Genomic DNA, 10,920 nt, shown 5'->3' with positions numbered 1-10,920 from the left:
GGGGGGGGTAGGTCCCAGCAAGCCTCCCGCCACTAGGCGGCGGCGTCCGGAAGCACAGCGGTCGGACCCCGAGCCCCAGACAGCTATTCCAAGCCCACAAAGACTGCCGAGCGCCTGCGCGCGGGCCTCCGGAAGTGACGCCCGCGGGAAGTGTCGCTACCGGAAGGGGCGCTTGGGGGCGCGCCATGGCCCGGGAGGCGGCGGAGTGGCCGCTAGAGGAGACTCTGTCGCTCTGGAAACGGTAATGGGGTTGGCTCACTGCCAAATTTCGGGGGCTGGAGCGACTTTGAGGCTACGGGGGCCCCTCCCGCTTCCGGCTCGCAGACGAAAGGACCTTCGGGAGTTGTAGTCTGCGGGGTTGGCGGCACTTGCTTCTGGCTCCGGGTCTCGGTGCGGGGGGAAGGTGGGGGCGAGACCGCAGAGGGGTGTCCCCGAGGCCAGGCTCCCCGGGAAGGGGGGGCGAGACCACGAAGGGGGTGTCCTCGGGAAGTGGGGGTGAGACCGTAGAGGGGTGTCCCCGAGGCCGGGCTCCCTGGGAAGGGGGGGGCGAGACCGCGAAGGAGGTGTCCCCGGGAGGAGGGGGTGAGACCGGGAGTGCCCCAACGAAGACCCTCAAGCCCCCTCCCCCGGGCATGGACTTGCGGGGTCGGGAGGTCCGCCGGACGTGTGTCGCCCTCAGGGAGCAAGCCCGGCTGAAGGCCCTCGTCGTAGACCGGGACACGGAGGCGTGGCAGCGGGACGCCGCCTTCTTGGGGCTGCAGAGGGTCGGGGGCGTGGACGTGTCCTTTGTGAAGGGCGACAGTGTCAGCGCTTGTGCCTCGCTGGTGGTGCTCAGCTACCCTGAGCTCGAGGTAACCCTGCGGGGGCGCCCCGCTCTGGCTGGGGCACCGGGACAGGGACCTGTGCCTGCGTAGAACCCTGCTTCTCCTTTTGTAGGATTTCCTGAATAGGTTGGGAAGCCTTTGAAGAGAGAAGGAGGGGAGTAAAAACTGAAAGAGGTTCTGTGACTTAAAATGTGAATTAACTCCCGTCTTGTCTTCAAGTTGATCACCGACTTGGGCTTCTCATTTCAGTGACCCGCAGCAACACGCCCTGAATTGTCCAAGCTGGAAATCCCTGTCTCCCCAGAGATTCATTCACACCTTCAGTTCTGTTCTGTCCCACGCTAGCTCCATTTTTGCTGCTTCCTCAGTATGCAGGAATCTAGCCCCCTGCCTGCATCCTCACGGCTGCTTCCCTGGCTGGGCCCCTGTCCCCCTTCCTGCAGGTGACAACTAGAAGCTTCACTGGGTTTCCTGCCTTCAGGATTGCCCTCTGCAGCCCCTTCTCCGTGCTGCCAGCAGAGAGATTTTCCTGAAAAGTGAATGTGGTCACGCCACCACCTAGTTTACTTAGAACACTTTGGTGCCCGGTCTGTGATCTCATGGAAAATGGGTTTACTGGCTAATAAGTGTAAAGACCCTTCGGGATCTGACCCTACTGAATGTCAAGCTATAAGTTCGACTCTCACTAATCTCCGTTCCCCACTCCAGAGTACTTCAGATTTCTCAAATATGCCATTCTCTCTCTGCCTGCCTGACCTTTGCACTGGTGTTTCCTCTCCTGGCTAACCTCTACTCACCGCAGGTCCCCCAGTAAGCAACCCCCTCTCCCTGCAAGACCAGGAGTTACTCAGTACCCTCTCTTTCCCCTTTACGGCACTGCAATGGAATTGGTGGGTCTCTCTACCCTCCCAGAATGTAAACTCCACAGAGATAGGAACCCTATCGTCATGCCCACCAGCTGTAGCCGTGGGCGCCTGGCTCAATGCCTGCCCCATGGAAGACACTCAGAGAGATACGCGAACGAGTCAACAGTATGCCAGTGATTCATCTGTGGTCCACGGTTCAGGAAGCCCTGACTACAGAAGAGCTTGACAAGGAAACCTTTGCTTTGAAGCTCAGAGGTTTTCCCTCCCTCGTCTGCCTGCTCGCAAAGACCGCATGTTCCTCCTTTAGTGTCTTTGCGCTTTACTTGGAAGACCTTTTTAGTCAAAACTCAGCAAAAATGTACTGAGCACCTGCTGCGTGCTGAGAGCTGGACCTAGGGTGGTCGTGGAAGCAGCGTCCCTGCCCTCACAGGTCCCCTGGGCAGTTTGTAGGATGGCCTCGGGGATAAGGCACAGCTTCAGGAGCCAGACTGCCTGGGTCTTTACCTCCCCTCTGCCACTCCCACTTCACCCCCCTTGCCTGTTCACTTCCTCTTTTCTAACTTGAGGATGGTAACACTGTTGATAGCCATCCCAGTTGTGAGGGATAAATGAGATCATGCATGGAAAGCAGTTAGTTGGCACATGGTAAACCCTCAAAAAATAAACATTAGCTAGTTTCTTACTTTTCAAGACCAGTTCACATAGTCCCATCTCTGTTCTTTCCCCTTGCTGCGGGGTTAACCACCTGTCATCCCTGTCCGTGGTCTCTTTCTCATGCAGTGCTTTTTCTGTTGTAATAGTTACGACACTAACCGGGACTTCTCAAGGGTGGGATGAGCCTGTTCCTCTTGTAACCCCGGCACAGAGCGGAGAGCCTGCTGCTTGGATGGACTCAGCGTTCACCTTCCCGTGCTGCAAGAGCTTAGACTAGGAAAGGGGCTTGGGCAGAGTCTGGTGCAGAGGCTCCCAAATGCCTGATCACAGGTCTGCCCAGTCAGGCTCCTGGAGGTGTGTATAAATCCCACAGGCAGATCCAGAGACAGAAAGTAAATGCCTGGTTGCCGAGGGCTAGGGAGAGGGATCGATGGGGTGACTGCTAATGTAGGCAAGATTTATTTTGAGGGGGTCATGAAAATGTTCTAGGATCAGATGGTTGTACTCTGTATATAAAAAACATTGAAGTATGGACTTCAAGTGAACTTAATGATAGTAAATTCTATCTCAGTAAAGTCTTAAAAAAATATATAAATCCCAGAGCCCCAACTCATTTCTGGAAAGAAAAAAGAATCTCCCAGTGTACGACCTGGAAATCTGCTTCTTTAAACAAGCATCCCTGTGATCTCGAAGCAGAGCCAGGGTGGGAAGCACTGGTCTGCCTTCCGCGCAGCCAGGAATCCTTTCCTCGGCATCCCTGATGCTCGCAACAGAGCCCATTCCGTGGCTGGACGCCTGGTTAGTATGTTCTTTTCCACAGAGAGCTGAAGTGTCTGTGACTTCTGCCCATCGACTGTGCCTCAGGCAGCAAAGCGCGGAACAGACCTTTCCCGCCTTCCTCCATATCCACCCTCCCACTGTCTGAAGACCGCTCTGTGCTCTCCCTCTGTCTGCTTCGCTCTGTCCTCAGAGGCTCACTGATGGGACTTCCAGCTTCTTCCCTTGCTCTTGGCTGTCTGGTCTGCCCGCAGTTAGCAGTGTCCGTCTCTACATCAGGCGCCAGAATTGAACTGAGTTCCACCTGAGTTCTGTGGATCTGAATGCACCGAAGAGACTGAATGTGTAGGGGCCACGTCACCCCCTTAGGTTGAAACCTGCAGATCTTCACAGATTGCTGGCCGTCCGGATCACGTTAACACGGCTGTTGCACAGTTGAGTTTTTTTCTTTTTCCAGATTTTTAACTTGGAAATGTGTAAACATTGAAACATTAGAAGAATGACACATTGAACACCCGTGTACTCTACTCAGATCCAGCGGTTGCCGACTGATGTCGCGTTTTCTGTGCGTGCGTGCGTGTGCTGAGGGATCCGCACGTGTCTCCCAGAGGTGGTGGCAGCTCACCTGGGAGCCCCTCAGCTGGCCTGTCCCAAGTGGGACCTACGTGACAGCAGTCTTCACAGCCCCGAACACCGCCTGGACCCCTGTCCATGTGCTTTCCCCAGTTGCCTCTTGAGCTGGTTTTGCTTTCTGATCTGTGAGGGTTGGAGGTGCGGTGCATGCCCACTGCTGCCCTTGGGTCACATGGACTCAGGGCGGGGGTGCCCGTTATGGTGCCTGTTTCCTTTACTCCTATTCTTTCACTCGGATGCTTCTGGAGCTGACTGTTCCAGGTCTGTTTCTCCAAGTTGACAGCTGGCTTTTTGAATGTGTGGGGTCGGATTTCCTTTCTTTCTGGAACGTTTTGTGGATTGAGGCTTTAAGTGCTCTGTTGAGGCACTTGACCCCATCGCCCTGTTTTTCGGTCACACACCCTGGCCTTTCTGGCTGTCCAGTGTTCGTGTTTATGTCCGTCCTGAGTTTTCCGTTTTTGCCTTGTGCTCTCCGTCTGCGCGTAGGGACAGTTCACTTCCCTCCGCCACACGACTGGTCGGCAGCGTTTATTTAACGACTCGTGAGTTTGGGTCACTGCCGTCTGAGTTTGCGCAGCCTTCAGTGTGCGTGACAGTCGTGTTCAGACAGGCGTCTGGAGGGCCGGGGCTCTGGGTGGCTGGTCGGCTTTCTCAGAGCATGAGGGATGGGTGAGGTGCAGGCGCTCCGGTAAGTGGTGCCCTTTTCTGAGTCAGCGATGGCCAAGCGTGCCTCCCGGCTCTTGACGCTCTTGTTTCTGAAGAACCTCACGCTTCTGGCCTCGTTTTCTTCACCACAACCCTGCAGGGGCCCCCTGTTTCTCCCCAGAGGCCGCGTCTTCCTGCAAGGCCACTGCTGGCCTCGCATCCTCCCACGCCTCTTCCCCCGGGTCCCCACTGGCCGGGACTGCCCACGGGTGTCATCCCATCTGTCCCCCAGCGCCAGCCCTGTGCCCCCAGTCCCCAGCTCTCCGTGCCCAGCCCAGATCTGGAGCTGCCTCCGCTGTCCCAGGCTGTTCACTTCCCCGCGTAGGTGCACACGAACGGTCATCATAGGCTCATTCCCGGGTCATGCCGTGGACATGGTGTCTGCAGAGCTTTATCTGGATCTCTAGTTTCTGGAGCTTGTGCGGACAGATTCAGACAAGCAGCCATGATCCTGTGAGAGCTCAGGTCACATCTGAGCTTCGTGCGGCTCCGTGCTCCAGCCTCTGGGCTCACCATGAATCTGTTTCTCTGTTCTGTCTTCAGATGAGACCCTACCTACTTTGGGTCTTTGGCAGTTGGGTAAGCTTCCTGTGAGTCAGTGATCAGGATGCTGGAGGCACAAGCACCTGCCCTGTGCTCAGGGAGAACGGCCCCTTCTCTGGGGCGCAGGCACTTCAAGCCCAGCTTCAGGGGTGGGGGTGGAAGGTGTGGTTTGGAAGGCCCCGGGGCTCTTTGCTCTGGCGGCCTCACAGTCTCTAGACTCTCCTGTCGCTTGGGACCTGTTTTCTCTTTCAGATTGTCTAGCTCTCAGAACCTGCCTGTCCTTTTCTGGATTCTTTGAAATCTCTTTTTCATAGAGCCAGGTTTGCCTTTCTTGCGGTTGTAACCCCTGTGAGGACCTGGCCTTTCCTTCCAATGGGGAACAGTGACGTCCTTACTCTGGTGGCACTTCACACACATGCTCTGTGCTTTGTCTTCTCTGAGCCTCCTGACAGCCGGGTGTGGGGTGGACAGAGGGGCCCGAGCAGGAGGGCCTGGTGCGGGAGGCGTGTGAGCACCTTTACTCCCTGCTGCCCGTTTGCAGGGCGATCACCTTGTCACCGTGCACTCTCCCCCCAGATAGGCAAGGCTGGTGAGGTGGGGGGGAGATGGGGAGGGAGCTGGCAGCACCGCGAGGCCCGAAGGGCGGAGGGCCACGCCTGCCTGTGACCTGGGTGCCCGGTGACAGGTGGTGTATGAGGACTGCTGCATGGTTAGCCTGACGGCTCCCTACGTGTCGGGCTTCCTGGCCTTCCGAGAGGTGCCCTTCCTGGTGGATGCAGTGCGGCGGCTGCGGGAGAAGGAGCCCCGCCTCGTGCCCCAGGCAGGTGCCTCGACTCCAGGGAGAAGGGCCCTCAGTTTCCACCCAGAAGGGAAGGCCTCTGCCAGCCTTATCACCCACCACACGGGGAGACCTCTGAACTCCCTGGAAAGGATGCACTTGTGCCTTGAGGAGAGGGATCAGATTTTCTAAAAAACTGCCCCCCCCATAAAGTGGCAGCTCCAAGCCCCTTGCTCCAGGATGCCCTGGCCTGATGGGCAAGGGGCAGTTCAGCTAACTGACTCACCTGTGGCTCTTCCAGGTCCTCCTTGTCGATGGAAATGGGGTTCTCCACCACCGAGGTAATCCTGCTCCCAAAAGACAGGGCCTAGGAGGGGTGGTTCTGACCTGTCTCCTTACGGAGTGGCTGCACTGCCCCGGACCCCCTGCTGCCAGCCTGGCACTGGCACTCTTTCTTGGGCTTGATTTCATTGTCAGGACCTCACCCAGTAAAGAATCCTGTTCTTGTCACCCCCGCTTCTTTCCTGCCCACCCCTGAGGCCTCCCCTAGCACTCTGTGCTGGCCCATCTCAGGCCCCCTCGGCCAGTTTGGTCCTGACTGCTGCTCAGCTAGCCTGTCCCACCTCATCCCACCTCAAGTAGTGACAGGCCCTCGACTGAAACCAGACAGGAGTGCCCATTCCCCACTGACACTGGGAAACTTGCACCTACCTGGGCACTGGGACGCTGACCCCAGAGAGATTAACTGAGGGAGAGGGGAGGTTTCGCCCTCAGACACAAGCCTGGGGGTGGGGCAGCTGAGGGACCTGGGAAGGCTGGCCCTGGGACCTGTGGGTTCCAGCGTGGGACCGGGTAGCCAGTCATTGCATACGTACTGCCTGACAGGAGCCCCAAAGATGTGTTGGGAGGGTGACACAGAGGCCTGACGGCAGCTGCAAAGGAGAGAAGAGGATGGAAAGTGCCAGAAAGTGGGAGGAGAACCAGTGTGAAGTATCGTGAGCTAATCAGGCTCCTGACCTTGCCAGGGGAAAGGAGGCATCTTCCACCCCAGCCTGACAATCGTGAAATTGGGGCAGAGGGCCACATCCCAGCTCAGGCTGGCTCTCCCAGTCCTCTCTCCCCAGTCCTCAGTCCATCGACAGGCCTCTGTTTACCTGGGGAGACTCGGGCAGGTTCTGGTTTGTCTCTGTCTCCACACTGTCTCTTGACTGTTTGGCTCACTGCCTCACCAGCCCAGCCTCACTCTCTGCCCCTGTAGGCTTCGGAGTGGCCTGCCACCTCGGCGTCCTCACAGACTTGCCCTGCATTGGGGTGGCCAAAAAGCTCCTGCAGGTGGACGGGCTAGAGAACAACGCCCGGCACAAGGAGAAGGTGAGGGGGCATGCAGGGGCAACACCCGGCACAAGGAGAGGGCCTCTGGGGGCATGCAGGCTCAGACAACTGCATGGACCTGTCCCGTAGGCACCTCTGGTCCAGCCCTGGCCAGTTCGCACTCTCCTCATCTTGGCTCCCTGGCCCAGAGTGAGAAAACCCCGCCTTTCTCTATGGGTGCCCTGTGTCCCCCGTTGGTCGTGGGTCACGGCGGCAGACAGCCAGTCTGGAGGAGTGCAGTCTGAGCACTCCCAGCCTCCTGGGCACATGCTTGCCTCTCCCACCCCCCTACCTCTGTGCTGCTGTGGCACCCCATGTAGGGCAAGGGCCTCCAGTTACTGGGGACAGAACATTTGTGAGCCCGTAGGGCCCTCTGTGCTTTCCCCCACCCCCAGTCCAGGCCCCGCACGCTGGTCCTGCCCAGTCTGCCCAGAGCTCCCTCACCCCAGCTTCTCCCAGTATTTCCCTCCTTTGGCCCCCTCAAAGCTGGCATTGGGAACGTGACACCCCACTCCAGAGGGACCTGGTGACACGTCGAGCTCTACCGCCAGATGGCAGACTCCGAGGACAGTGATCACTTCTGTCTCGTTCCTCCGGGCAGACCTGTGTCTGCACAGAACAGTTGTTCGTGGAGTGGACAGGGACCCCAGACCAAACTTGGGTGGCTCCCGAGTCACTCAATGGACCAATCCCCACCCCTTAGAAGACTTTGTTGGGTTGAACCAAACATTCTTAAATTCCTCACAGGAGAGAGAGTGGAGGGAGTGGTTCGGGCCCGTGGGAAGCATCCGTGTGTCCACCAGCCAGGCTGGGTGGGCGCCAGGCCTTCGTTCCAGCCTAGCACCTCCTCCCATCAGCACTGGGGCCTGGGTGGGCTGCTGCCCCTTCTCCAGGCCCCAGATTCCTCTTCCGTAGAACAAGGAAGAGAGAACTGAGTTCCAAAGGCTTCGTCAGGGTCGGACGGTGCTGGTGACGGTCTCCTGGACACTGAGCCCGCTCGTGGGATGGCTGTGCACGGGGCCATGAGGCTGTGTGGCTTCGCGAGGACTGCAGACCATGTGCAGATGTGGGCCCTGCCCTCTCCTTGCCTAGCGGCTGCTTGGACTCCAAAAACAAACAGGCCTGCCCTCTGCCCTCCACAAGAAAAGACTTTTTCCATGTTTTTTCTTCCTGCTTTCCAGATACGACTTCTGCGGGCTGGAGGAGACTCATTTCCTCTGATAGGAGGCTCTGGGACTGTCCTGGGCATGGTGAGTGGCCAGGGGCCTGCACCCCCAGAGGTGGTGCCCACAAACACACGTGCAGTTGTTCAAGCGCACCAGACCCTGCCCCTCTGGCCCAGGCTGTGCTGAGGGGACCTCTGGGCTGCACTCGCCGCAGCCTGCCCCCGACCTGTTGTCGGTCCTGAAGCCCCCGGGGCTCGTCTCTGCTGTGCTCTGACTCTGCCTTCCTTGTCCTAGGCCCTGAAGAGCCACGACCACAGCAGCAAGCCCCTCTATGTCTCCGTGGGCCACAAGATAAGCCTGGAGGCTGCCGTGCGCCTGACCCAAGGCTGCTGCAGGTTCCGGGTTCCGGAGCCCGTGCGCCAGGTGGGCGAGCGCATGCGCCTCTGCTTTCCCCTCAGCACGGGCACCTGTGGAAGGGCCCTGGGGGGAGGAGGGCGGCCGGAGCTCAGCCTTGGGCCCTGCCCTGCCTGGGCCCTGGGGTCCGCTGTGCTCCCGCAGGCAGCTTCAGCCTCCTACACCCCATACTGGGGTCACTGGGAGCATCAGCTGATGTCAGCTCGGGTGGCAGAGTGGCCTGCCACCCCCCCCAGCCCCTCAGTGCCTGACCTGCCCAGCTGGCCTGGGAGGGAGCCCCCATCCTCTGCTGGGGAGGCCCCTGCAGGGCTGTAGGCCGTGCTGAGGAAGGCTTGTGCTGGACCAGTCATCAGTTAGGAGACTGCAGGATGTGGCCGGGCCAGGCCCCCAGCACCTAAATCGGCTACAGTGGGGGTGGGAGGAGCAGAACTTTGGGGAACAGGTTGGCTTGGCTGAGAAAAAACTCGGCCTGTAGGAGATAGAACTGAGCGCAGGCTGCCTGTGGGCCTGCACTGGAGGGCTCGGTGGTGACGGGGCATCACCTGTCATGGGTAGGTGTGTGTCCTGGGGAAGCCTGCGGAATGAGCACCTGTAAGAAGCCATCCTCAGGAAGAGACCAGCCAGAGGAGGGGGAAAGCAGTCCAGGCTCAAGGACCCACATTTGTAAAGGCCCTGGGGTGGGAATGAATCTGATGCCAGCAGAGGAAGGTGTGGCCAGAGCCAGGGCCGCGGTGGCACAAGCCCTTGAGCGAGGCTTCCCCACAGGGACGTGGGTGTGAGTCACAAGCAGCGGCTCTGTTGGCAGCTCACAGGAGCTGGGGGAGCCCGTCTGGACAAGAGGTGCTGGCTTGTACTGTCCAGCCCTGGAGCCCAGGTTCCTGGCTCAGTGCTGCTGTAGGACAGGAGGACAAAGTGCCTGGAAACCTCCCTGGAACCTGTTGCTTCCCCCGTCTCCCCATGACCTGTACTGGGTCAGCTTGAGGGGACTGGGCCCAGGGGCCCCAGCCATACTGCGAACCCTCCCCCCCCCCCCCCCCCCACCCGTGCTGGCGGCCACCACCACCTCCTTGGGACCTGGGACCTTCCCTGGCTGTGGGTGCACAGGGTGGCCTGCAGGTGGCAGCAGCAGCCCGCGTGTGGCTGTGGCTGTGGCTGTGGCTTCCCGCCCCTGGTGCCCCGCGGCTCAGGGCTGTGAAGAGCTGGGCCTCTAGGGGGCGCCTCCAGGGGTCCCACTCTGGCCAGAGCGCCCCCCCCAATCCCTCAGGTCTGCCCGGATCCTCCATTCCAGTGACTTGGCAGAACCTTCTGGCAACACTTCCCTGGGGGGGTGGGGTCGTAGCCAATACGAGCCGGGGAGACAGGCCAGCAGCCGGGCTGGGGAGGACCGTCTGAGAACAGGGCTGAAACAGAAGCACTAAAGCTACGGAAGCACAGGCCACAAAGCCGGCGAGGGCCAGGTGGCTCCCCTGGACCCCCGGGAACAACCCAGGGCCTCCCGCTCAGCCTGTCGCCTCGGGCCCTTCAGGGACTGCCATGGTGTCACCCATGGGGCTGTGGCTCCTTGTCCCAAAGGCTGGGCTTGTGACAGCCTGGTGTTAGCTCTGCGGCTTTCTCCGGGAAGCCAGAGCGTTGCACCAGGCTGTTGTGGGGGTGTGGGCTTGTCTAGAGGCCACCCCCGTCACGTGAGCCACCCTCTCCTCAGGCTGACATCCGCTCTCGAGACTACATCCGCAGGACCCTGGGAGTCCCCGGGCCCCCCGCACCAGGGCAGGAGAGGTGAGTGCTGGGGGCACTCGCTGGTGGTGGCGACAGTGTGGGGCCGATCGTGGTGGTGCGGCCTCTCTGCGGGGTTGGGCGGAGGACGTGGAGTCCCTGGAGGGATGGCAGAGCTGAGGCAGCAGGATGTGGGCTGACTCCAGTGTGGTGGGAATTCCTGAAGCCCACCAGGGCTGCCCCCACCTGCCTTGTCCACTACCTGTGCAGTGCTGGGGCGTGGGCTCCACAGGAAGGGCGTGGGGGTCAGATGGACCTGGTCCTCGTCCTGGGCCTGCACAGGCTGCTACGGCCGTGACACTCTCCAGGCCTCAGTTTCCTTATCTGCATGCCAGACACAGTCATTCTTGTCCTGGTAGGTTCTGGCGGGAGAGCCTGGCACAGATGGTCACAGCCAGCTGTGGCTGGTTATTTAA

The 10,920-nt window shown here is 59.7% G+C and overlaps 1 protein-coding gene across 1 annotated transcript in view; it reads left to right on the top strand.

Moving 5' to 3' along the window:
- Nucleotides 1–142: 142 nt before the first annotated feature.
- Nucleotides 143–10,920, top strand: part of ENDOV (endonuclease V) — a 21,549-nt gene continuing 10,771 nt past the window's right edge. Inside the window, exons 1-8 of the mRNA XM_040640063.1 lie at nucleotides 143–241; nucleotides 680–851; nucleotides 5,688–5,822; nucleotides 6,082–6,121; nucleotides 7,039–7,151; nucleotides 8,333–8,401; nucleotides 8,612–8,740; nucleotides 10,434–10,507. Of these exons, the coding sequence (XP_040495997.1) occupies nucleotides 186–241; nucleotides 680–851; nucleotides 5,688–5,822; nucleotides 6,082–6,121; nucleotides 7,039–7,151; nucleotides 8,333–8,401; nucleotides 8,612–8,740; nucleotides 10,434–10,507 (788 nt within the window). The 5' untranslated portion in view covers nucleotides 143–185. The remainder of the gene's footprint in view (nucleotides 242–679; nucleotides 852–5,687; nucleotides 5,823–6,081; nucleotides 6,122–7,038; nucleotides 7,152–8,332; nucleotides 8,402–8,611; nucleotides 8,741–10,433; nucleotides 10,508–10,920) is intronic.

The sequence above is a fragment of the Ursus maritimus genome, unplaced genomic scaffold (assembly GCF_017311325.1).
Source record: "Ursus maritimus isolate PB19 unplaced genomic scaffold, ASM1731132v1 scaffold_24, whole genome shotgun sequence".
NCBI lineage: Eukaryota > Metazoa > Chordata > Mammalia > Carnivora > Ursidae > Ursus > Ursus maritimus.
The sequence above is the reverse complement of the archived record's forward strand: the minus strand, read 5'-3'. Positions and strand labels throughout refer to the sequence as shown.